Source organism: Oryctolagus cuniculus, chromosome 19 (assembly GCF_051225735.1).
Source record: "Oryctolagus cuniculus isolate XC-2025 breed Fujian yellow rabbit chromosome 19, ASM5122573v1, whole genome shotgun sequence".
Lineage (NCBI taxonomy): Eukaryota > Metazoa > Chordata > Mammalia > Lagomorpha > Leporidae > Oryctolagus > Oryctolagus cuniculus.
In genome coordinates, this window is record NC_142885.1 from 47,417,964 (window position 1) to 47,444,609 (window position 26,646).

A 26,646-nucleotide genomic window follows, 5' to 3' on the forward strand; every position below is an offset into this window, starting at 1 on the left:
CTATTGGCCATCCCCTGGGGCAAGACTTTCCAATGAAATCTTTGCATTGGTCCCTGGAAATTAACACTGGGCAGGCTAATGGCAAAATAAGGGCGATCATCAGGGTGTAGAGGAATAGTGAAAAGCAGTCTTTGAGATCTATAATTATTTTGTAATAACCATTTGGGATGGCCATGGGGGTTGGGATGCCAGGTTGCAGGGCTCCCATGGGTGCCATGACCTTATTAACGGTGCGCAAATCCTGTAAAAGGCGCCATTTACCACATTTTTTCTTTACGACAAAAATGGGCGTATTCCAGGGAGAATTGGAAAGCTCTAGGTGTCCAGCCGGGAGCTGCTCCTGTACAAGCACTGTAGCGGCATTTAGCTTTTCTTGAGTAAGCAGCCACTGATCCACCCAAACAGGAGTTTGAGTATTCCATGTGATTTTATCTGCATAGGGTGCTAAAAACCCAAATATCTGAGCCCATGTCTATCTGTTTTAGAGGGGGCTGTAATAGGTTGAGTTATGCCCTGTCTCATTTTCCCAAGTCCTGTGCCAGGCACATAATCCATGCGCAGCATTTGTTGTGTGACCACAGCATCAGGGCTGCACAGGATAACTTCCATTTGGGAGAGAATGTCACATCCCCACAGGTTAACAGGGAGGCCTGGTAATACAAAAGGAGTCACAGTGCCCTGATTGCCTTCCTTATCTTTCCAGCACAATACCCTTGAGCTGACTTGGGGGTTATCGGACTGGCCTATACCTCACAAATCAGTGAGAGATGCGGTCAGCGGCCAATGGGCGGGCCAATGATCTTGAGATATGACTGTGGCATCTGCCCCTGTATCCAAAATGCCCTTGAAATCCTTTCCTTCACTAGTAAGGGTTAACACAGGCCTATTTTTTGTAATTGGCTGGACCCAATAAGCCTCCAAGGAGCCCAAAGGGGGTAATGCCTCGGGGCCTGGAAGAAATTGAGGATGTATTTCCAGTAATTAAAGGCAGAAGAACCAGTTGTGCTAGACGGGTGCCCTGTGGAACGGCAGCTACTCCATTAACAGCGGCTGCTAGGATTTTTATCTCCCCGGTAAAGTCACCATCAATAATACCGGGAAAGACTTGAATGCCTTTAAGGGTGGCTGATGCTTGGCTGAGAATAAAAGCACAGGTACCCGAAGGCAAGGGGTCCCGCACCCCTGTAGGGATAATTTGTGGGCCCTGGGTGGAATCTAATATTGTATCAGAGGTGGCAGTGGCACAGAGGTCCAGTCCTGCACTACCTGGGGTTCCTCCTTGGAGGGAAGCTACTGTTGAGCTATTTGCTGAGCCTGAGGCTGGGAAGGGACAAACCGTACTGCCCCAGGGTTTGTCCTTTGAGAAACCAGGGACAGGGGCTGGCCCCCCAAGGAGTTGGCCTGAAGAATTAGTCTTTGACCTGCATTCTTTTGCCCAGTGATAACTCCTATGACATCGGGGGCATGGGGTGGAGGGGAGCGGCCTGCCTGGGGGAGATGGAGCCGCGCCTTGGGCCATGGGCCTGTTTGATAAGGTGGTTGGACACTGGCGGGTAAAATGTCCGGGCTGTTTACTGGCGTAGCAAGTAGAGGTCCCCTTGGAGGGATTTTGGGTCAGTTTGAGTGCGGCCCCAATTGCTAAGCCCATGGCATGGGCTGATCCCACACCAGCGCAGAGCCTCACATATTCTCAAAGATCACCCTTATGTTTGTGAGGCCGAAGAATATCTTTACAAGCTGGGTTGGCATTTTCAAAGGCAAGGTGCGTAACAAATGCACTTCTATTTCTCCTGGGCCAACTAGTCTCTCAGCTGCAACATTAAGGTGCGAGACAAAATCACTATAAGGCTCGTTGGGCCCCTGCTGAATCTTAGCCAAGGAGGTGGTGACTGCTCCCCTTTAAGGAAGCTTTCTCCAAGCCCCTAGTCCGGCAGTTTTAATTTGCACCAGAAGTCCATCGGGGAACTGGGCCTGCGAATTGTTGGAATTATACGGGGCATCTCCCAAAAGTTTTTGAGGGTCCAATTTTTAGATCAAGTTTTAGCAAAATTTTGTTGGGCTATTTCTTTACAAATTTGAGCATAATCAGCTCTCCACAGGGCACAGTCACCTCCGCTGAGAGCAGCTCTGGCGAGGAAGTCCCAATCATTAGGTGTAAGCCACCAGGCACTCTGGCTTTCCAATAAGGCCTGAGTATACGGGGCGGTGGGACCATACTGGGTGCAAGCAGTTTTAAGTTTTTCAATAAATCTGAGACTAAGTTTTTTATAGGGTGGCGGCTGTTCATTACCAGGTCCCTGACTGGGGAACCTGATCTTCCTCCTCCGACCCAGGTTCCTCACTGTCTTCCCCAGAGTGGTGGGGCAAATTCTCCTCAGCCTCATTTTCCCCATCAAGGGCGGACTCAGAGTGACCTCCAGCTTACAGGGAAAGCTAGAGAGGGTTGGGTTTTAGAGCTGACTTTACCTTGTTTAGGTTTTGTAAGGGGCTGCTCTAAGGCAAGGTGGCAGAGCTCCTCGTCTAGGGATTTTATTTCCTTAAGGAGTTGGATGTGCTCTCGTCTGTGTTGAAGTGACTGTCACAAGGCCGACAAATCAGGCACAGGAGGGTTAAAGTCATAGAGAGCGGGGGCACAAATGGGAAGGTGCGGGTGAGTATTGTACGGCAGGGGATTTTTAACATTTTGGGGCCAATTGGAATTAGGATAGTGCACGACCTCTTCTCCTGGGGCAGCTTCCTCATCTGAATCTAATTTGTCTCGGATGGCAGGATATAGTTGGCTCGCTTCGTTGGTAGGGGCTAAAATGGGCTCTTTAATTTTATTGCTGGGGTCATCATCCGTGGAGGGTATATGCAGAACGACAGATGGGCATTTAGATGCAGGTCGGGAGGATTGCTGTAACGTCTCCTCACCATCCCTTACTAGGGCATCAATAGTCTTATCTAGGTGACGGGTTTTTAGAATGTCATTAATCAGGTTCCAATATGAAAAAATCGTAATAGGCACCTTTGCAGGGCCAAAGGTCTCATGAAAATCCTTTAAACAACTTCCAACTCTTTCCTACTTGATCTCGTCAATTGTTCCTTCCTTGGGGAACCAGGGACACAATCTTTCTACATACTCAAAAAATGCCTTTAGATCCTTATTTTTAACCCAAACTCCTCATGTCTTGAGGGCCTCCCTGAGACCTGAAATGAACATTTCCCATGACGATGATGCCTGTCCCATGGCCATCACTTACCTTGCGCCGTCTTCACTCCCCAGCGTCGACCGATGCTAATGATTTCGGGTGGGCAGTTCCGAGCCAGTCGCACAATCACTTGGATCCAAGTTTTCTTCCTGGAAGGCGGCGTTCCTCCAATCTTACAGGCACTCGAACCTCAAGGGCCGCACTCAAGCCCCACGTTGGCCGCCAGTTGTCCCGTCCCGCGGGACAGCAACTGGGGCCAAGCACCTAGAAGGTGAAATGAAAGGGACAGGAGACACCAAGATGGCAGCAAGACAAGTCCTGATCAAGCTGCGATTTTTAGTTTTCAAGCACACACTTATCTATCATAAAGGCAGGATGTCGGGCGGGGGGAGAAGGGGGAATCCAGGAGGGCAGGATGTGGCACAGGGGAAGGAGGGGAGTTTACCTTGCAGCTGCAATGCTTGTGCAAGCAGAGGAAGGTCACAATGTTATCTTGCAGCTGCAATGCTTGTGCAGGTAGGGGAACGGTCATAAAGTCTTAAGACACAGGGTGGCGTTATCAGTACTTCCCAGCCCAGGCTGCTTAGCTCTACTTCAGCAGTTTTCCACTAAGAGGCCACATGTCGCACGGTCCCCGACAGGTAATTAATAGGTACTGGTTGGATGACTAAGCGTATTTCTTCCTAGCCCCTGAGACACCACTGAAAACTGAAGGTCTGCACTCCCTTTTGTAGCTCCCAGGATGCACTGGAGAGCAGGGAGGGGGTGTGTGGGAGCAGTGCCCTGCTCCCAGCATAGGCACAGGTGGTGTGAGGTCCTGAGCCTTAGGCTTCCTGGGTCTGGTTTCAGAGACAACCAAATTCAGGTGACAGTGTGGAAGTCTTCCCATTCTGCCTGTACTCAGTTTCTCCTGCAATGAAATCGGGTGGAGGTCGTGCGAGGACGAGGCTCCCATCACCTGGATCGCCTGGATCTCAGATAGGGAACCCTGGGGAAGACTGCTCCACTCCACAAAGAGCCTGTCCCACCTGCAAGTGTGACACTGTAGGTTTGGATGAGAGCTTTTGTAGCACTGTGTGATGAAAAAGGCTCTGGAGAAAGATAACGGGGTAAAGTGAAGACAGGAAAAATTGCAATGCTAGTGCAGCCTGCTGGATGTGCTACTTCTGAGGAGTCCCTGGCTCACCATTGCTCAGGTACTTAAGCCAGGCCTTGCACAGGAACAGTAAAAGCATGCCGGTGATCAATTCTGTGTTGGCTCCACCAGGGCCTCTCAGATCTCAAGGGTCCTTTCCTCAGCCAGTTTAATGAATCTGAAGTATAAAGTATTTAAAGAGGACAAGTGACTCTCTTCCTTCTATTTCTCAGCTCTCTGGATTTTTAACTTGCTATCATTCTGTTAAGGGGGCACCATTTTATCTTCTTCAGATTTGTAATAGAAATTCTCCCCATTTCCCACTTGCTCTCACAAACAAGGCTTTTTCTCTGTTCGTTGAGGGTGGGACCCTGAGTGCTGGCTCCTGAGAGGAGGCTGACACTCTGGGACATGAGTCTTCTCCCCTTCCTGTACACTCCAACTGCCCCGCATGCTTGCAGAAGGGAGACAAAGCCACGTCAAAGGCCCTGGATGCCAGGACAACCTTGAGTCCGTGGTCATCCTCACCCATCCCTTTCAAGGCCCTCAGTGGCTTCTGCACAAACAGGCCCCCTGAAGTGGCAGAAATCTCTAAGAGGAAGCAGAAAATCTACATATGTACTGACCTGGGGCACTCCAGAGGAAACGGTGGACGAGGTGGCCAGGCTGGCCCCCACAGCGGTGACAGCCGCTAGGTCGATAGTGTAGGTTGTCAGAGACAACCGTCCTTGGATCTTGTATTCGTGTGTGCTGCTGTTCAGAGTGTGCGTGAGACGTGAGGCGTTCTTCCCCTTTACAGTGTGAGCACAATGGGCAATTTACCCAGCGGGTGTGAGGCAGTCTCTTGCTCACTACCGCCCTCTTGCTTCAGGCCTAAATCAAAACCAAGGCAAGGGGGCTGTTTGCTGAGAACCCTGGCTGATAAACCTTCCCTTCCAACAGGATGCCCAGCTGCTGAGGGGTCCAGAGCAGAGGACTACCCTCTTGGGTGTTTATGCGCTCCCAGCACCTGCCTGCAATAGCAGAAAGGGCATTACTGGGTGCCTGAAACTGGCTTTTGGATGTCCTGTTTGTCCACATGCATGGCTTTTCTTTGGCTGTACATGATGAGCTACTTTCTGCTTTCTGCACCAGACAGACCTCTGTGGTGCTGCCGACAAGCTCCCTGGATACATTGTGTTGGGGCTGGAGGGTGGCAGGGAAGAGAGGCAGTGCATCAGGTGCCAGTGGGGCTGTACCCAGGTCAGGGATCAGAGGTGACTGTGTGGTATCTGGCTACTGAAATGACAATTGTCCTGTTTCAGCTCTGGTAGGGCCTTCCCCTCCCTGAGACAGGGCCACAGGTATCTATCAAGCTCTTGGATACACAAGGCACACCTTAGGGTGTTGACAGGGACAGAAAAGCACAGGCCAGCCAAGGTGAGATGGGTCAATGCGGCCACCTTGGGAGCAGAGCATCCACCTGAAGAGCTGGCCCAGACTTCTGCTGCCCATGGAGGCACTGTCACCTCCAACCCTGGCCTCAGTGGGGGAGGGAGACACTGGTGACTGAATCTACCTGAAAGGCCAAAGCTTCCAAGGCCAAGTTCCACAGTAGACAATAGATTATTGTTTGTGATTGCAGGTAGTCATTTAAATACAGTGGAATGAGTTCATTAAGCCTTATTAGTGAGTACAAAAAGGTTATCATAAATTGGAAGTATTGGCAACCACACTTAGCCAGAAAACATTGGCACCACTCAAAGGATTATGCCTGCAGCTTTCTCTGAGCTTTAAAACAAGGATGAAGCATGTGGTGTGCTCAGAAAGGGCGGCAGGGCCCAGCTGTATGCATCTGTGAGAAGGGAAGTCTCAACTTGCCTGTCTCCCAGATTTCTAAACCATGGCAGGCTGAGCCACAGAGGCAACTGGGGCGATATGGATTATCTGCTTCTCTTGCCCACACAGCCCTGCTTCTGAAATTGATGCTCAGAACGACTCTAATTCAGTCCCAGGACTGGTTCCCAAGGGGTCCGAGCAGGAACACTTTGCACTTCCCTCCATTTGTTTGCTGCCGCTGTGCAGCCAGGTACCTCGAACTCAAAACCGACTCACTGGCATGAGGAGGAGCAACTCACTCAGAAGACAGAGCAGCCCAGGACCTGAGCCCAGCTCTGAAGGGGACAGACAGGAGCCAGAGGTCAGCTGTGCTGCACCACATGCGAGTACCTAGGGAATGCAGATAAGCACCCCGTGCGTGGTGGTCACGTGGTCAGAATGCTGAGTCATGGTTACTGAAAGTGGAGGGATGCTGTCAGCGGCTGGCCACCTAGCACAACCTGCCTCAGCCCATCATCCTGACTGTCCCAGGAGGGTGTTATGGCACCCACGATTGAGTTGGAAGCCTGAGAGATAAGTTAATGCTCCCACCTGACCCAAACAGAGGAAGAAGGACCTCCCTAACTTCACCCAAGGCTCAGAACTATGCTGGTTTCACACCACAAGTTTTTTTGTGTTTTTGTTTTTGTTTTTTTGACAGATAGAGACAGAGAGAAAGGTCATCCTTCCATTGGTTAACCCCCCAAATGGCTGCCATGGCTGGAGCTACGCCGATCCAAAACCAGGAGCCAGGTGTTGCCTTCTGGTCTCCCACACGGGTGCGGGTGCCCAAGCACCCAGGCCATCTTCCACTGCCCTCCCGGGCCACAGCAGAGAATTGGACAGGAAGAGAAGCAACTAGAACTAGAACCCCAGAGCCCATATGGGAAGCTGGCGCTGCAGGTGGAGGATTAGTCAAGTGAGCCATGGCGCCGGCCCCAAACCACAAGTTATTATCTTCTACCTGTGATATGGGATAAAGCAGGTAGCTAGATTAGGGTTGGAGCTGGAGGCCATACCTTCCCCCTGTTATCCTATCCACCCACCTGTCAATCAGACGACCCTTTCCCTAGGATGTGCTTCCCTGTGCCTGGGACCTGGGGATAGTACCATGTAACCACTCCCCTTTCTAAGCTTGTAAGCAGCTCAGTAAAGGGAAGAGTTCTCTCTTTCTCTCTCTCTCTCTCTCTACCTCCCTCCATGTAGACTCAGAGCAAGTAGGGTATGGAACTCTCCCTCTCTTTTCCCTTTCTGGCCCACTCTTCCTGAGTAATGCCCACATGTGTGTGTGTTTTCCTCACCTTCTGAATAAACCTTATCACCTAGTACACTTGAGAGACCTGAGCCTGGATCAAGGTGCAGCTATTTTAAAAGAGGCCTCCATCTTGTAACTCGGGCCTGACCAGACCCTGAACCCTGAGCCAGAAGCTCCTAAAAGTAAATAAATGAACTCCCCTTGCAACAAACTCTCCTAGCAACAGCCAATTAGCAGATAATAGAGAAATACTTAGAGTTCCTGGTGTCTTCTCAAGGCAATTAAGGTAACTGATAACTTCCTGAGACCCTAAGGTTTGCCATTACACCCAAGCAGCTTGGACCCTACACTTTCGCCAATCAATTTAAAAGACATCAGCCCCAAAGCCATGCAGCCACCTTTACTAGGTCCATTCCCACCACTGGATGCACTAATCAGTTCTAAGAGATGTCCTGTAAATTTCCTGTGGGATGAGATGATTTGCTAAATGGTACTATCATGTATAGAATGTCTAAAAACCCTATAAAAACCCTGTTAATTGAAGAGTTAGGGCTTTCAATTCAAATCCGCTGCGTCAGTTATAGTTGAGAGCCCAGGCCCAGACCTGTAATAAAACTCTCATGTCTTTTACAGCGGTATCAGCTGCTTGGTGGTCTTTGGGGACAATCGAACTGGGCATAACACACTGCGTGTGTGCCTCTACTTAGAATGTTTCTCTAAGGAAGGGGCAAGACCTGGCATAGAAATTCAGGCCCAGCCTAGCCCACAACACTAGGACTAAAATTGAGCTTTAACCTGAAAGCTTTCCAGAAACCTTTGTCATAAAATGAAATCATTGGAAGCCCGTGAGCGGTGGGCTGTTTCCCCCAGGGGTTCTGGAACCAGGAGAGGTGAGGTTGCTGTGAAAGGGCAGCTGGTGCCCACCCTCCCCGTGCTCAGCTCAGCACCTCCACCCAGGCTGCTCACTGTCTCTTGTCCCGAGGGTCCTACGGGGAGGCTCGGTGGGGACAGTCAGGAGCCCTCTCTTTGCCCTGCCTTTGCTGCACACTCAGACAATACGCTTTCAGTGCACATCTGCTGAGTGAAGAAAAGGCCTCCTGTCCTCATCTGTACGAGGGTCACAGGACCTAGACTTACTTTGCACTCTGCTCTGGGAGTTGAGTGAAGTAAATTCATGTGAGTGAACACATCAGTAAATGACTTCCATTGGTCAGAGACTTTCAAGGCTTGGGAAGACAGCACAAGGAGAGTTAACCTCCAAACACAGAGGTTGGCGCCCACGGGGCAAGATGCCCATAATCTGGGCTGGCTCTCTGGTTCTCTGGCTTCCCGCCACGTGGCCAGGAAGACTTTGTGGTTACCCTCAAGAAGGCCCACTGGTAGCGGTTTCCTTGCAATCAATCTTTGTCAAAATAAACTTTTTTTTCTTTTTCAAACAACAGGAGCACTCACCTGTAATGATGCCATTTTTTCTCTAGGGGCTCCTGCCAGCTGACCTTGAGATATGTCCAGGATCTCTGTGAAGCTCAGATGACCCACTGTCCCTGATTCTACCAATTAAAAATAAAAGCACCTGTTAACATGATAGCCCAACTCTCTTTTGATCTGATTTGCATGGAAGGGTCTAACTACGGACAGGAGTGGAGAGCCAGGGCCAGTTGAAATCTGCAGGGAACATCAGAATAAATACAGGAGGGATGAGAAAATTCAAGGCGTCCCAGCTGTCATCACATAAATGATTCTGCCTGGCTGCATCCCAGCCACACAGAGAGCTGAAGCCACTGAAGCCGCAGATTTATACACAATCCTTCTTTGTCCTTGATCTAATGTAAGTGGAGCAGTCAGGCCAGCTGGATCCTGAAGGCAACTGCTCCACAGAGCCCCTCTGGACAGCTGTCTGCAGCCCTAGGTCTGGCCTGGGAGGGGCTCTGAGAAAAGCCAGGGTAGGGGAGCTACCTATGAGATACCACCTGTCACCACCCCTCTCCCTCCCAAGGGATTCTGGAAACAGGGCTTGAGAAAGAACATATTCAAGTTCCGGCAACAGGGGCTTCCTTTGCCTGGAGTTTCCAGGAGCTTCTTTGCAGCACAGCCCCCTGCTGGCCTGGGAGGCTGCAGCAGTCGCAGTTAACACTGGAGTCAGGGCTGGGCTCAAGAGCTGCCTGCAGAGATCAGCTCTGCAATGAAACTCCCCAAGCCTCAGTTTCCTCACCTGTGAAATGGGAAACATAAAAATAACTCTGCAAGGTAATTGTGAGGATAAAATTTAATAAAATGCAAATCAGCCTGCCCTGGTGTTATGAAAATGTTCACCAAACGTGAGCTGCTCACATTACCAAGCAGCAGCCTGTCCTCAGACTAGAAATTGCCTCTGGAGGGTAAAGACACCCAGGTCCAAGCCCAGACCCCCAGCTCAATTCAGTGCAACAACCTGCAGTGTGAGGCTTTCCTGTCTCAACACAGGGACAGCAGGACAGACAATGAGTCCCCTGCAGCTGGAGAGAACCTCATCCTCCAACTCGCCTGGCTCAGGGTTCTGCACTGCCCCTGCCATGGTCTGTTGTGGCTGGTGTGCCCCGTGTGGTGGCCAGGAGGGGATAAGGTGGCATTGGGGTGAATATGATGAAGGCCGCATTCCCACAGATGCTGGTTACTCTGCAGCCTGCCTTGACACCTGCACAGCCACAGATGCATGGGGTCAAGGGAGCAGCTGAAAGAGGAAATGTTCATGGGCAGGCTGAGGTCTTAGGGTCAGACAGGGCAGGTATGAAGGGGAAAGGAGAGGTGGCTGCACACTCACAAGGCGAGGCGGTGTGCAGCTACTGGCAGGCATCCCCGGGCCCATCCACTCACCAGAAAATCCAGCTGCTCAGCTCAACTGGCACTGCTTTCCCTCTCACCATCACAGCTCCACCTAAAGCCTACTCTGTGGTACCCAATTCAGCATAAATACAAGACACAAGTCACAAGTCAGGGAGAGAAAGTGTCCCGTCCCGCAGGACAGCAACTGGGGCCGAGCACCTAGAAGGAGAAGTCAAAGGGACAGGAGATACCAAGATGGCAGCAAGACAAGTCCTGATCAAGCTGCGATTTTTAGTTTTCAAGCACACACTTATATATCATAAAGGCAGGATGTCGGGCGGGGGGAGAAGGGGGAATCTAGGAGGGCAGGATGTGGCACAGGGGAAGGAGGGGAGTTTACCTTGCAGCTGCAATGCTTGTGCAAGCAGAGGAAGGTCACAATGTTATCTTGCAGCTGCAATGCTTGTGCAGGTAGGGGAACGGTCATGAAGTCTTAAGACACAGGGAGGCGTTATCAGTACTGCCCGGCCCGGGCTGCTTAGCTCTACTTCAGTAGTTTTCCACTAAGAGGCCACATGCTGCGTGGTCCCCGACATCTCCCACTTTCTTATCAATTAAACAGAAATGGCTACCGGTTAGGCCAAGCGTGATGAGCGAGCAGTGCCTGTCTTAGGAATCGACCCTGAGCTCCAGCACCTCTTACCTGTCATTGGATATCCTTGCCAGTCCCCAAGGACTCCTGTCTAGGTGGGTGAGGTTCCGGGAAGGTGCCCATCATTGGCTTACTGCTGCTTTAACTGATAAGCCTGGGACCCTTCCTGGGCTCCCGACTGGGGCAGTGGCAGACCGAAGGGGAGAGTCAGTTTTTGGAGGGACCGTGACTTCACCGGCCAGACCTCACTGGCCAGAGAGAGAGGTAACGTTCTCCATGGGATCTTCCATGGCCAGACTTTGGTAATGTATCTGAATTGGTCTGGCTGCTAAATTATCTACTTGCTGTCTGATAAAGGTCATCAGCCAATTGAGGAGACAAGGACCTATAGATAGCACAACAAGCAACCCAACAATGGGGCCTAAAAGCGGTAGCAAATAGGGAAGCAGTCCATTCCATCCCGTCCAAAGGGGATTTTCAGCGATGGCACGTCCACGACACTCCAGATCTTCTTGAAGTGTCTTGATTTGATTGCAAACAATGCCAGATTTGTTAGCATAAAAACAACATTCTTCCTGTAAAGCCAAGCAAATACCTCCCCGTTCAGCAGTAAGCAAGTCTAAGCCTCGACGATTTTGTAAAACCACTTCCACTAGGGAGTCCATTTGATCTTGAAGGTCCTGAATGGTGGTGGATAGGGTTTGCACATCATTAATCAGTTGTTGGGACAATTCTCTATATTTTTGGACCGCGATTCCCAGTCCTGTGGATCCTGTAACCACAGCTGAGGAAATTCCCAATGTGGTTAATAAAGGAATAAACTGAATAGTTCGCTTTTGTCTCCCTGCAATATAATCAAGGGAGGGGATAGGAACAGGGGTATCTCCATTGATAATCTCTATATCAGGAAAAAGTATAGCATGCATGCAATTACCGGTCCAATTTGTTGGTAAAATGGTTTAAGCTAAATTATCCCTACATACAAAAACGGTGGAATTAGGGGCATAAAGAGGGTACTCTACTGTTACATTATTTGTACAGAAAGGAGCAAGGCCTACATTGATATCAAAGGGATTATTGTTGGGAGGTTTATAAAGGCAAGTGATATTTTCCGTTGGGACAGGAAGAACAGGAAAGGGCTGCATAGGGGGGCGGCCCAAGAAGCTATTAAACCCAAGGGTACTATTAAAATGCCAAGAGGAAGGGGGGTCCATGGCGTAGACAGAGCCAGCAGTCTCTTGCAAGGTTTGGGGCAGAGAGATTAAGCAGTTTATGGGTGTTGGTAAGGATATCCTTGGTATTGACATCCAAGTCTTTGTTTCCTCTGGAGTGAACTTTAGCCAGGGGATGGTATTGAAGGGAAGGGTAAAGGCTTTCAAATACCTTTTGTGTTTTTAATTTTGTAAGGGTATCCTGAGGGCCTCCACTGTCAGACACTCCCACAGGGGCTATAGGGTACCAGCAGGCTACTTGTCCCTTATGGGGCAGGAGGGGGAGCTGACGGGTGAAGAGGACAACTCTCCTCCAAACATTCCCTCATAATCTTCTGATATAACAGCAAACAATAAATGCTGATTTCCCTTGCTACAGGTTTGATACTGAATATAACAGGCGGAGTGCATGTAGTAATGGATACTTTTATTGCACTCTGATGGGTACTGATCCCCAGTGCAGTAAGAGTCTAGCTTAGGTTTGGGAGCACAGAACCATCGGGAACCCAGGACTGTCAGATAAGCAGTTTTAACTCCACAGTCTTGTGTAAAATGCGGCTTTTGAGCACTGCCACGGGTTTGTGGGAAGGATACTATTCTGCCCCCAAGCAGGCACTAGGGTGATGCTATTGAAGGAGTTTTTGAATGCCCTGAGGGGTGTCAAGCCCTGCAAAGACTGGTGGAGCCCAATGGATGGTGTACATTGCCATCATCAGGAGAGCAAGGAAGAGGGCCATTCCATTAGGGTCCTTTGGAGGGGTTAATCAGTGAGCCCTCAGGTAATGTAGCGGGGGAGGAGAGAATAGAGAGAAGATAAGATATACAAATAGCAACAATGGCAACAATGCCGGCAATAATAAGGAGTCCTGTAATGAGTCCCAATAGTGTCCAGCCAGTTCTTTTCATTCCTGTTCAATTAATCTTTCGAGTAGCCATCTTGGTGCCGACTGTTTTTGGTCCAGGATGCAGGCTGAGCCACGTCCCAAAATGAGTACTGGATCTGGACTGTGCCAGCTACTGGTGAGGGGGTCTCGCCACATTAACATAGAGGAGCCCTGTCAGGGTAAGGATGCCAATGACAGTCCGCAGCTGAATGATTATTATTATCCAAGGTCAGGAAGTTTAGCACAAAGAGCACATGATTCAATCGGTCGCAGGGAGAGGAAAAAGATAAGGAAGTGGCTTCAAGCTGAGTGAGCCAAGTTTTTAGTGTTCGATGGGCTCTTTCAAGGATTCCCTGTCCCTGTGGATTATAGGGAATTCCTGTAATGTGGTTAATATGGAGCGCCTCACAAAATTGTTTAAACTTAGTGCTGATATAAGCAGGACCATTGTCTGTCTTAATCTTAACAGGTTTTCCCAGTACAGAAAGAGCTGTGATAAGGTGTGAGATAACATCCTTAGCAGCTTCTCCTGTATGGGGGGAGGCAAAGACAAAGCCACTATAGGTGACTATAGAGACATGGAGATACTTTAGTTCGCCAAATTTTGGGAAGTGTGTGACATCCATTTGCCACAGTTGATTAGGGAGAAGACCACATGGATTGACTCCCAAATGCAGTACAGGCTGGCTTGTAACGCCTGAGGGGCACTCTTTGACTATTTCACCAGGTGGAATTTTACAAAACAAATGGAGAGATTGAGCATTTAAGTGGTGCAACCTATGCAAGTTTTGAGCTTCCTGCACTGATCCCACAGTTGTGGGGAAGGTAAGCCTTGTAGCAGCATCTGCCTGGGTATTACCTTCTGAGAGTGATCCTGGTAGGCTTGTGTGCGCCCTAATATGTCCCAAATAGAAGGGCTGTTGTCTTTCTCGTATTAGCTTTTGAATTCATATAAACAAGGGCATAGCATTGGAAGTTGTTTTAAGAAAAGGAGAAGTCCCAAGCAACGGAATGGAGTGAGCTACATATGCACTATCAGTATCAATATTTACAGCCTGACTGGAACACTGTGTACAGACTTGAAGTATGGCATACAGCTCGACCAACTGAGCCGACTGATAAGATGTTTTTAAAAACATGGGAACAGTTATCTGCCACGAAGGCAGCCATTCCATTGGAGGACCCATCTGTAAACACCGTAATAGCCTTTGGAATGGGGTTAGTTTTTGTATTTCTTGGGAAAATAACGGAACAGGATTGGGCAAACTGTAACACGGGGTCATCAGGGAGGTGACTGTCAATGACTCCCATAAATCCTGACATGGCTATTCCCCAGTCATCAGAAGTTTGAAGAAGGAACTGAGTCTCCTCTTGGGTATATGGCACTACTATAACATTGGGGTCTTTCCCGAAATATTGGCGGGAAAGGAAGCCAGCCTTGATGATTATTGAAGCAACCCGAGACAAATATACGGTAATTACCTTAGATGAGGAAATGGAGAAATGAACCCAGAAAAGAGGTTGACCCTTTTTATTGGGCATGAGGGATTTTTGCCAAAAAACTCCAGTGGGCATATGCGGTGTGGCTAAAACTACAAAAAGCAGAGGGAGAGTATAAGAAATCTGTGAAAAAAACTGTTGGCTGATGGCTGCGCTATTTGGTTTAATGCATCTCCCGCAGCAGGGGTGAGCTCGCGGGGGGGGGGGGATCTGGGTCTCCTCGCAGACTGTCATTGAGGGGCAAAAGGACATTATTAAATATTTTTAAATAGGGCCTGAGCCATTGAATATCTCCTAGAAGTTTTTGGAAATCATTAAGGGTATGGAGGCAATCCAAGCGGAACTGGATGCAGGGTACAAAAACCAAATCCTGTTGTAATTTTAAACCCAAATAGGTAAAGGGGTCTTGTAACTGGACCTTATCAGCAGCAATTTGTAAACCAAGGGCAAGAAAGGCTTTAGAAAGTGCTGTAAAGCAATCTTATAGGTCTGACTTGTTCTGAGCCGCCAGTAAAATGTCATCCATATAATGCAGAATATAAATGTGAGGCCAGCGGAAACTAACCGGGTCCACTGCCTGTGCTACAAACTTTTGACTAAGGGTGGGGCTACTGGCCATCCCTTGGGGCAAGATTTTCCAATGAAATCTTTGCATTGGTCCCTGGAAATTAATACTGGGGAGGCTAAAGGCAAAATAAGGGCGATCATCAGGGTGTAGAGGAATAGTGAAAAGCAGTCTTTGAGATCTATAATTATTTTGTAATAACCATTTGGGATGGCCACGGGGGTTGGGATGCCAGGTTGCAGGGCTCCCAAGGGTGCCATGACATTATTAACGAAAAGCAAATCCTGTAAAAGGCGCCATTCACCAGATTCTTTCTTTATGGCAAAAGGGCGTATTCCAGGGAGAATTGGAAGGCTCTAGGTGTCCAGCCACGGGCGAGCTGCTCCTGTACAAGTGCTGTAGCGGCATTTAGCTTTTCTTGAGTAAGCAGCCACGGATTCACCCAAACAGGAGTTTGAGTATTCCATGTGATTTTATCTGCATGGGGTACTAAAAATCCAAATATCCGAGCCCATGTCTATCTGTTTTAGAGGGGGCTGTAATAGGTTGAGTTATGCCCTGTCTCATTTTCCCAAGTCCTGTGCCAGGTACATAATCCATGCGCAGCATTTGTTGTGTGACCACAGCATCAGGGCTGCACAGGATAACTTCCATTTGGGAGAGAATGTCACATCCCCACAGGTTAACAGGGAGGCCTGGTAATACAAAAGGAGTCACAGTGCCCTGATTGCCTTCCTTATCTTTCCAGCACAATACCCTTGAGCTGACTTGGGGGTTATCGGACTGGCCTATACCTCACAAATCGGTGAGAGATGCGGTCAGCGGCCAATGGGCGAGCCAATGATCTTGAGATATGACTGTGGCATCTGCCCCTGTATCCAAAATGCCCTTGAAATCCTTTCCTTCACTAGTAAGGGTTAACACAGGCCTATTTTTTGTAATGGGCTAGACCCAATAAGCCTCCAAGGAGCCCAAAGGGGTAATGCCTCGGGGCCTGGAAGAAATTGAGGATGTATTTCCAGTAATTAAAGGCAGAAGAACCAGTTGTGCTAGACGGGTGCCCTGTGGAACGGCAGCTACTCCATTAACAGCGGCTGCTAGGATTTTTATCTCCCCGGTAAAGTCACCATCAATAATACCGGGAAAGACTTGAATGCCTTTAAGGGTGGCTGATGTTCGGCCGAGAGTAAAAGCACAGGTACCCGAAGGCAAGGGGCCCCACACCCCTGTAGGGATAATTTGTGGGCCCTGGGTGGAATCTAATATTGTATCAGAGGTGGCGCAGAGGTCCAGTCCTGTGCTACCTGGAGTTGCTCCTTGGAGGGAAGCTACTGTTGAGCTATTTGCTGAGCCTGAGGCTGGGAAGGGACAAACCATACTGCCCCAGGGTTTGTCCTTTGAGAAACCAGGGACAGGGGCTGGCCCCTCTAGGAGTTGGCCTGAAGTCTTTGACCTGCATTCGTTTGCCCAGTGATAACTCCTATGACATCGGGGGCATGGGGTGGAGGGGAGCGGCCTGCCTGGTGAGATGGAGCCGCGCCTTGGGCCATGGGCCTGTTTGATAAGGTGGTTGGACACTGGCGGGCAAAATGTCCGGGCTGTTTACTGGCGTAGCAAGTGGAGGTCCCCTTGGAGGGATTTTGGGTCAGTTTGAGTGCGGCCCCAATTGCTAAGCCCATGGCATGGGCTGATCCCACACCAGCGCAGAGCCTCACATATTCTCAAAGATCACCCTTATGTTTATGAGGCCGAAGAATATCTTTACAAGCTGGGTTGACATTTTCAAAGGCAAGGTGCGTAACAAATGCACTTCCATTTTCTCCTGGGCCACCTAGTCTCTCAGCTGCAACATTAAGGCGCGAGACAAAATCACTATAAGGCTCATCGGGCCCCTGCTGAATCTTAGCCAAGGAGGTGGTGACTGCTCCCCTTTGAGGAAGCTTTCTCCAAGCCCCTAGCCTGGCAGTTTTAATTTGCACCAGAAGTCCATCGGGGAACTGGGCCTGCGAATTGTTGGAATTATACGGGGCATCTCCCAAAAGTTTTCTGAGGGTCCAATTTTTAGATCAAGTTTTAGCAAAATTTTGTTGGGCTATTTCTTTACAAATTTGAGCATAATCAGCTCTCCACAGGACACAGTCACCTCCGCTGAGAGCAGCTCTGGCGAGGAAGTCCCAATCATTAGGTGTAAGCCACCAGGAACTCTGGCTTTTCCAATAAGGCCTTGAGTACATGGGGTAGTGGTACCACACTGGGTGCAAGCAGTTTTAAGTTTTTCAATAAATCTGAGACTAAGTTTTTTATAGGGTGGTGGCTGTCCATTACCAGGTCCCTGACTGGGGACCTGATCTTCCTCCTCCAACCCAGGTTCCTCACTATCTTCCCCGGAGTGGGAGGGGTGGGGATAAATTCTCCTCAGCCTCATTTTCCCCATCAAGGGCGGACTCAAAGTGACCTCTGGCTTGCCTCCTGGTTACAGGGAAAGCTAGAGGGGGTTGGGTTTTGGACCTAACTTTACCTTGTTTAGGTTTTGTAAGGGGCTGCTCTAAGGCAAGGTGGCAGAGCACCCTGTCTAGGGATTTTATTTCCTTAAGGAGTTGGATGTGCTCTCGTCTATGTTGAAGTGACTGTTGCAAGGCCGACAAATCAGGCACAGGAGGGTTCAAGTCATAGAGAGCCGGGGCACAAATGGGAAGGTGCGGGTGAGTACTGTACGGCGGGGGATTTTTAACATTTGGGGGCCAATTGGAATTAGGATAGTGCACGACCTCTTCTCCTGGGGCAGCTTCCTCATCTGAATCTAATTTGTCTCGGATGGCAGGATATAGTTGGCTCGCTTCGTTGGTAGGGGCTAAAATGGGCTCTTTAATTTTATTGCTGGGGTCATCATCAGTGGAGGGTATATGCAGAACGACAGATGGGCATTTAGATGCAGGTCGGGAGGATTGCTGTAACGTCTCCTCACCATCCCTTACTAGGGCATCAATAGTCTTATCTAGGTGACAGGTTTTTACAATGTCATTAATCAGGTTCCAATATGAAAAAATCATAATAGGCACATTTGCAGGGCCAAAGGTTTCATGAAAATCCTTTAAACAACTTCCAACTCTTTCCCACTTGACCTCGTCAATTGTTCCTTCCTTGGGGAACCAGGGACACAATCTTTCTACATACTCAAAAAATGCCTTTAGATCCTTATTTTTAACCTGAACTCCTCGTGTCTTGAGGGCCTCCCTGAGACCTGAAATGAACATTTCCCATGACGATGAGGCCTGTCCGATGGCCATCACTTACCTTGCGCCGTCTTCAGTCTTCACTCCCCAGCGTCGACCAATGCTAATGATTTCGGGTGGGCAGTTCCGAGCCAGTCGCACAATCACTTGGATCCAAGTTTTCCTCCTGGAAGGTGGCGTTCCTCCAATCTTACAGGCACTCGAACCCCAAGGGCCGCACTCAAGCCCCACGTTGGGCGCCAGTTGTCGCGTCCCGCGGGACAGCAACTGGGGCCAAGCAGCTAGAAGGAGAAATGAAAGGGACAGGAGACACCAAGATGGCAGCAAGACAAGTCCTGATCAAGCTGCGATTTTTAGTTTTCAAGCACACACTTATATGTCATAAAGGCAGGATGTCGGGCGGGGGGAGAAGGGGGAATCCAGGAGGGCAGGATGTGGCACAGGGGAAGGAGGGGAGTTTACCTTGCACCTGCAATGCTTGTGCAAGCAGAGGAAGGTCACAATGTTATCTTGCAGCTGCAATGCTTGTGCAGGTAGGGGAACGGTCATAAAGTCTTAAGACACAGGGTGGCGTTATCAGTACTTCCCAGCCCAGGCTGCTTAGCTCTACTTCAGCAGTTTTCCACTAAGAGGCCACATGTCGCAGGGTCCCCGACAAGAAAGAAAGCGTGGCTGGAAGGCAGAATCGGGGACACTGAAAGGAGGGAGGGCACCTGTGGAAGAGACAGGGACTCACTGTCTGCGCACATCAGTTAGGTGCTTGCCCTGGCCGGGGTGGAACAACAAATACCCACCTCCCTCCTCACGGACCTCTCACAAGGCCACTATCACTTTTCCAATGATTAAAAAAAAAAAAAAAAAAAAAAAAGCGACCCTGTTTTAGGCTGAAACCAGGAGAGCAGCAAGCTAAGGGTGTGGTGGTGGTCCCCAGGGTAGCAGTGTTTGCAGGATTCCCAGGCGGAATAGCTGGGCTATTCTTACCCCTGCTGGCCTTGCTTGTGCAGACAGCAAATTTGTAGATTTCAATACCTTAGCACTATCCTGGACTTGGACAAAGCCTTCTAACACAACTCATAATTTTTCAAAAATAGTAACAGCTTCAGAAAACATTTTCGTCAGCTAAAGTTTTCAGAAGACTTTTTATGGAAAGGTTCACACCCTGACAAGTTTCACTTTTTGGGCGTGGAAGACAGTGGAATGGCAAGGCTGTCAAGACTCTCTTGTCCTCCCCTGACTGTGAGCTTCCAGAAAGACATCAACAGATTTCTGAACTGACTTATTCTTTCTCAAATGGAGGAGCAAACAAAGCATTTTGCTCCTTACACATTCTCAGTGCTTCTGCTTCCTAGATTCCTGCCCAAGCATGCGACTTTTTAGCCCTGCTGGAACCAGCTGGCTTAAAATTTATCTTGTTTCTCTTTACTGCCCCCTCTCTCAAAGACTTCTTATTTCACTGGAGCCCTGGAAAAACAGGCCTGCTAGGTGGAAGTAACTGCAGCACCACTGGTGAGAGAAGGACAGCGGCCATTTCCCCAGCAACCAGACTTTTCTTTTAAAGGCTTTCCCTCCCTCAAATATAAAAACATAGGAAATATAAGCAAGAGCCTCAGACCTCAGATGATTTCAGCCTTCCGTCAAGCTTTCAGAGTGACATTTCACATTGACATGGATGCTCTATCCTTCTAAACAGGAAGAACAAGCTCCAAACCCATCAAAATCATGATTTAGTCAGAAAATTCTACTTAATTTTTTTTTTTTTTTTTTTTTTTTTTTTTTTTTTTTTTGTGACAGAGTGGACAGTGAGAGAGAGAGACAGAGAGAAAGGTCTTCCTTTTGCCGTTGGTTCACCCTCCAATGGCCGTCGCAGCCGGCACACCGCGCTGATCCGATGGCAGGAGCCAGGTACTTATCCTGGCCTCCCATGGGGTGCAGGGCCCAAGAACTTGGGCCATCCTCCACTGCACTCCCTGGCCACAGCAGAGAGCTGGCCTGGAAGAGGGGCAACCGGGATAGAATCTGGCGCCCCGACCAGGACTAGAACCCGGTGTGCTGGCGGCACAAGGCGGAGGATTAGCCTAGTGAGCCGTGGCACCGGCCTTCAGTCAGAAAATTCTAAGAACGTGACATAACTTTTGGCTTTTCCTGATGTCAGGGTAATAAGATTTATGACTGAAAAACCACCATTTATATATTTAATATATACATATTACACACATATATGTACATACATAGACAAACTTTTTTAGAGCATTCATTAGATATTCACAAATATAGACCGTATCCTATACCATTAGACAAACCATAGCAAATTTAAAAGAACTGAAATCATACCATCTATATTCTTTGTTCATCATGGAATCAAATTAGAAACAATGCCAGGAATCAACTAAACAGTCTTCAAAGACATGGAAATTAAACAGCACACTTATAAATAATACAAGAGTCAAAGAGGGAGTCTTACAAGAAACAAAATACATAGAACTGAATGAAAATGAAAGAACAGCTTACCAGGATTTGCGGATGCAGCCAAAGCAGCACTGAGATGAAAATTCATAGCCACTGAATGCTTACAGTAGAAATTAAGGAACACCTCAAACTGGAATAAAAAAAACCACCACAAAATATAAGCAAAGTGAATCCGACAACATATATAAATAACTAAATACCATGATAAAGTTAAATTTATTCCAAGTAGACAAGGCTGTTAACATTTGAAAATCAATCATAGTAATCCAACATTTCAATAACCCAAGAAGCAAAAAAAAAAAAAGTTTGTATCAATAGATAAAGTAGAAACATGTAGGAAAAAAACCCAAAATCTGTTCATGGTGAAACTCAACAAAGTAGTAATAGTGGGAATGACCTCAACTTGATAAAGAACATCTACCAAAGAAAAAAAATCATTCAGAGTGAAAGATCGAATGTTTTCCCTCTAAGATGGAGACCAAGCAAGAATATTTGCTGTCCCCATTCTTATTCCACACGGTACAGGCACTCCTCAACTCATAACGTGGCTATGTCATTATGAACCCATTTTAAATTGAAGATATCCTAAATCAAAAACTCACTTGCTAACCCCTAGCAAGCTTCCCAGCTCAGGGACATAGCACACCATGGAGGGTTGTTTCCCCTTATGACTGTGGGGATGAAGGGCCATGGAGAGGAGCAGACTGCATCTCCTCAGCTGAGGAAATCATCCAAGTTCAAAACTCACAGTGTGATTTCTACCAATTATCTATCGCTTTTGCACCATCCCAAGTTGAAAACCTGTACATTGAACAACTGTATGTTGGGGGTCATCTGTACTAAAAATTCCAGACACTGCAAATAAGGCAAGAAAAATAAAGGGTATACAGATTAGAATGGAAGAATGGAGGAAGGTGACTACAAAAAGTAATCTGAAGAATCTTTGTGGTGTTGACATAATGCCCAGAACTAAATACACACACACACATAAGAATAAATAAGACTAGGAGAAATCTTAATCAGATTAGTGAATTGTATGTATGCCAGTATCCTGGATGTGATGCTATACATCAGTGCTGCAAATGTAAGCTATGGGGAAAACTCTTGCCAGGGAATCTGTAACTATCTCAAAAAGTTCAGTTACATAACAGCAAAGAGCAGCTCACAGGTGAGTATGATAAGATCACCTGGGCTCCATTAATAGCAGCTGTAGTGTTGCTCTTGATTTTTCTGCTGCAGTGTGGGAGGGTCCTTAGCTTCAAAGGTCAAACAATTCACATTCTCTTCCTCCCATGTCCCCAACTGAACACAAACCTTGAGGCCATGGTGAGATGGGGTGGACTCGCACCACTACCAAGTGGTGGAGCAAACAAAGGGGAAGCCAGGTTGCTAAGAGGTCAGGAGATTACCAGAGGTCGGGGACTCCAAGCAATAGTTTATCTGATAAGAAACAAGGAGCCAACCGTGCAACTCAGTGGGGCCACACAGTCACGGGCTGCTGATCTGGGGTGAAGACGACCTGAGCTTACTTGTTGGGGAGGAGAAGTCAGTACAAAAAAGACTGAACTATGTAACACAGAGGGACAAGAAAAGGGACAGGGAAGGAGACAGGAAGATGAGCAAGGAGGCTTGACCAAGGTCAGAATCTGCACCCTGGAAGGGTGAGGAGGACATGGTCATGACCTCTGCAACGCCAGGGAGGAGCACAGCAAAGCTGGCAGTGCAAGGACAGAGAGCAGCACAGGGGAGGGTGAGGGACCCCTGCCCTTCAGCAGGGATCAGCACAGCGGGCCCGGCTGCGATGGAGCAGGAGCTGGAGCAGAGACAGTGGCAGCTCTGGGTGACTTTAAAAAGTACCCTAGTTAGTGTGAAGCCTCCTTACAAAGGGAATGCGCACACTGGGCAGAACTTAAGAAATGCAGAGAGACACACAAGTGTAACAAATACCTGTAATCATACCCCAGGGAGACACAACTCTCGCAATTGCTTGGCATGTTTCCTCCAGCGTCTTTTCTGGGCTCATCCTGTTTTATAGAAATGCATTTTGATAAAATTTGTATCTCATGTAATTTTTCTCTTAACATTATATAATGAAAATTTTCCTTCAAAGTTTTGTGGTTTTAATAACGACACACATTCCTTATGTACTGCCAGTCAGTCCATAACTTTTTCAGTCCTTCCCACTGAGACCATTTAACAGCAAAGTGAATCCAACAACAAAATCACAACTTATAATGAAGATATAATGGATGTAAATATGAACCAACTAACACAGCAATGATTCTAATGTAGCAGAAACAACAGGAAATGCAGGAAAAAGAGAACTGGAAACAATAAGCACGCGTCTCAGAATGAAACAGGTCAAGTGGATGAAAAGTAAGTTAAAAATGCAGAGGATTCAAACAATGTAACCCATCAGGTCTAACTTATGAATATTCATAGAGTGTTAGTGTAATCCCTTTCTTCTCCAGTGGATATAGAGCATTCATAATCACTGACCAGAGTCACAAAGAAAGCATCAGTAAATTCCAAGAGCTAGAAATATACAAGCAGAAAAATTAGAAATTAAAAACCAAATAAAAACAAAAAGGCCTTTCAATCTAGAGATTAAAAAAGAAATTGTCTATTAAAGATCTTCTGGGTGAAAAGGGACTGTAGCAGTAAAATTACAGAATTTCTAATAAATATCCATTATTAGGAGCCATGGGATACAGTTAAAGCAGCGATCAGAAAAAATGTGATTGTCTTAACACCTTTACTGATGAAAATCAATACAAACTTGAAAGAATGAGAACTGCAATCGGACAAGACCCCCTAAAATTTACACTAAAATGTGGCCCCTTAAAGTTCCCTAGAAATGCTATCCGGGGTGCCACATGTGCTACCAGAATTTGGGGTGCCTTACGATTTCACCACGGGCTTATTACTAAATCCCCAATATTAATAAGCCCCAGAGGGTTCTTGCCTAATATTTAGAGAAGAATTTTAAATACCGGCACAGATAAACAAGGCAGCATGGTACATTGTAAGCTTTTATTTAGTGAGAAGGATGTATAGGAGAGTGAGAGTTGAGAGAGAGGTAATTAGGGGTTCATACCAAGCACCAGGAATCAGCCATGTGGATGTCCATCTAGGCCAGGAAACCTAGCACATGGCTCAAAGGCCATGTGCCCTGGAGGCGCGGGGCTACCTCAAGCCCCTTCCTAGCAAGAGGCCAGGGAAAAAGAGCAGGCTGGGCCACACTGTGGCCTGGCTTTTAACCCACTTCCAAAGGGGAGTGGTTAATTAACCTGATTGGCTGGTGGACACAGGTGTGGTCAGGTAGGGGGGATGAGGCCACACAGGGGCCTGGCAAAAGCATCAGGTAGGGACGGGAGGCCACACAGGGGCATGGCGAAGGCGTGGTCTTCCACTAAACAAATCTGATCAATTTTAACCTGTATGCTTGCCTACTTCAGAACCACTTAAATTCTTAACTCAAAAACTAGAAAATGAACTTAAAGGCGTCTGAAAGAATTCACAAGGAGGAAGTAAAAGCTGCAATTAATGATGCAAAGAGCTGAAAACGATGCACGGAATGATTATGTATTTGGGAAAAAAAATGAATAAATCTATAAAAGCCCCTCAGTAACTGGATCATGAGATGGGGGGAGCAGTTGCTGAACCCAGCCCCACGGCGAGGAAGAGCAGGCGACATACTTATGCACACAGAAAGCGGTCTTGCCAGACCAGTGGTGATCCTGCTGGCAGATGCACAGACGTGCCGATGAGGTAGAAGCCAGCGTTGCACTGGTGCACTACGCTGCCCCCACCTCCCCCCTACCCCCGGCGACACGGGCTTCCAGGAGCGGGCCCCGGCACCTGAGCCCACCGTGCACTTCTGGGGCTCCGGGGCTTGGTGCACACTGGTTTAGGAGAAGGAAGAAATGCCCAGAATGGAAAGGGTTAAACCCAGCTTTAAAAATTCTTGTCATTGTTTTAAAGGTGTAAACAATCAGCTTCCAGGTCCTCTTAGACCGGCTGTTATGATGTAGATGTACCCACTTCCAGGAATCCCGGTTTCCCTTGGCACCCCCCCCCCTCTGCCTTCCCTCCAAAAAGGTCAGGATTTACTAATTTTAAGGTGAGGACAGGAGTCTTGGGTGATGTGTGTTTCCTGTGCCATTTGGAATTTCTAGACTTCTTGAGCACCTTCAGGATGTAAGGTGTTTAAAAACTTGTTTTTTTCTCCATCTTCAAAGTCTGGTAAAATAGAAATTTGAAGCGAAGTTAGTCCTTAGGCTCCTTCTCACCTTTGAAGGGAAGGAGGATTGAAGTAGGAAAAATCTGTGAGTCTTCTGGGGGGGTGTTTTTTTTTTTCCTGGTAGGGGTGAGTGAGTGGCAGTGGATGGAGTCTGCTGGGTTTTGTTCCAGGGCTTTCCAAAGTGCTGTTAGGACTCTCAGATGGCTTCAGAATGCCCCTGTCTCCTGGGCAGACTGGTTTCTGGTTTCTTGGAGGGTTTGCTCTTCTTTTTTTTTTTGACAGGCAGAGTGGACAGTGAAAGAGAGAGAGACAGAGACAGGTCTTCCTTTTCCGTTGGTTCAGCCCCCACTGGCCACTGCCGCCTGCATGCTGCGGCCAGCACACTGCGCTGATCCAAAGCCAGGAGCCAAGTGCTTCTCCTGGTCTCCCATGCAGGTGCAGGGCCCAAGCACCTGGGCCATCCTCCACTGTATTCCCAGGCCACAGCAGAGAGCTGGCCTGGAAGAAGAGCAACCAGAACAGAATATGGCACCCTGACCTGGACTAGAACCCCGTGTGCCGGCACCACAGGTGGAAGATTAGCCTATTGAGCCGCCACACCAGCCAGAGGGTTTGCTCTTGGTACAGCTGTCGGTGTCCCACTGAAGTCTTTGCTCATCCGAAGCGTGTTTTGGTAAGGACAGTTTGGGTAACTGCCCACACTAGAGCTTAGTGAAATTTGTTTTAAATGAGCGATGTGCTTCCCAGGGGTTGGGAAACTCTATAAATGGGAATTATGTTCTTAATCATAAACTTTATAGGGGCAGGGCAATTGACACTAAAACTCGGCATGTCTGTAATTTTAGGCCCAATAAAGTTAGCAATCTAGAGGTCTGGGAGCACATACGCGGTTTTGGGGTTTTTTGTTTGTTTTTTTGTTTTTTGCTTTAGCCCCCAAGGCTTCCAACCTAGCAGGGCTTGTTGCAGATACTAACATGGTACCTAATGCCATAAACACCAGTAATTTGGTATGGTTTACTTTATCGTTTGCGTTCTTGCACTGAAGTCATGGTGAGCGGTGGCTTTGTCAGTGATGTGTGTACAAGTTGGGTGGGATGTTCCCTTTCTAGGAAACAGCCCTGCCTTATAACCTCAGAGAAGTCTCCCAGTGCTCTCTTAAACTTGAACATGACTTCGTTAAACAGCCATTCTGTTCAAGTTGTGTGCTGTAGGGGGAGGACTTACTGGTTCTGGATTGTGCTGTATACTTGTGGTTTGGAAGGGACAGGATGCTTTTCTAGAGAATTAGGATTTAGCATTGTGAGGAATTTCATCAAGGACATTTGCATGAATGTCCTTTTTCTGCCAAGTGCTTATTGGGCTCTCTCTGTGCAAGAGAGCAAAAGATAGGAAAGGTTTTTCATGGAAAGGCACATCAGCCAGGGTACTTTCTAACCCACGTGCTTGCAGGTTGACAGATGAAATGATCTTATAACTTATTTTAAAGTTCGGGGTGGCGTCGTCAGGTGAGCCTGCCTGCACACACTTCCCAGTTCAGAGGCGGTCTTCCTTGCTGGCCCTGGTGGCCACAGTTTCAAGCACTGTGCAGATGTCAGGTCTTTTCCCATAGTTGTCTGTGATGCTAGAGTCCCTTTCAGACCTGTGGCACAGCG

At 48.0% G+C, this 26,646-nt stretch overlaps 1 protein-coding gene across 3 annotated transcripts; it reads right to left on the reverse strand.

Moving 5' to 3' along the window:
* Window positions 1-1,987: 1,987 nt before the first annotated feature.
* Window positions 1,988-24,050, reverse strand: LOC149120568 (uncharacterized). 3 transcript variants are annotated; one of them, XR_016226039.1, is made up of 5 exons: window positions 23,849-24,039; window positions 22,699-22,775; window positions 20,794-20,881; window positions 18,347-18,998; window positions 1,988-8,988 (listed from the first exon to the last, which is right to left on the reverse strand). XR_016226039.1 is itself a non-coding variant. In XM_089321429.1 (5 exons), the coding sequence occupies exon 5, from the start codon at window positions 18,337-18,339 to the stop codon at window positions 17,428-17,430; it is 912 nt and encodes a 303-aa protein (XP_089177555.1). In that variant the 5' UTR covers window positions 18,340-18,566; window positions 18,748-18,998; window positions 20,794-20,881; window positions 22,699-22,775; window positions 23,849-24,050; the 3' UTR covers window positions 16,045-17,427. The 3 variants fall into 3 exon arrangements, 1 of the variants encoding a protein (XP_089177555.1); XR_016226038.1 differs by having other exon boundaries at window positions 1,988-13,158; XM_089321429.1 differs by lacking the exon at window positions 1,988-8,988 and having other exon boundaries at window positions 16,045-18,566; window positions 18,748-18,998; window positions 23,849-24,050.
* Between the last annotated feature and the right edge of the window lie 2,596 nt (window positions 24,051-26,646).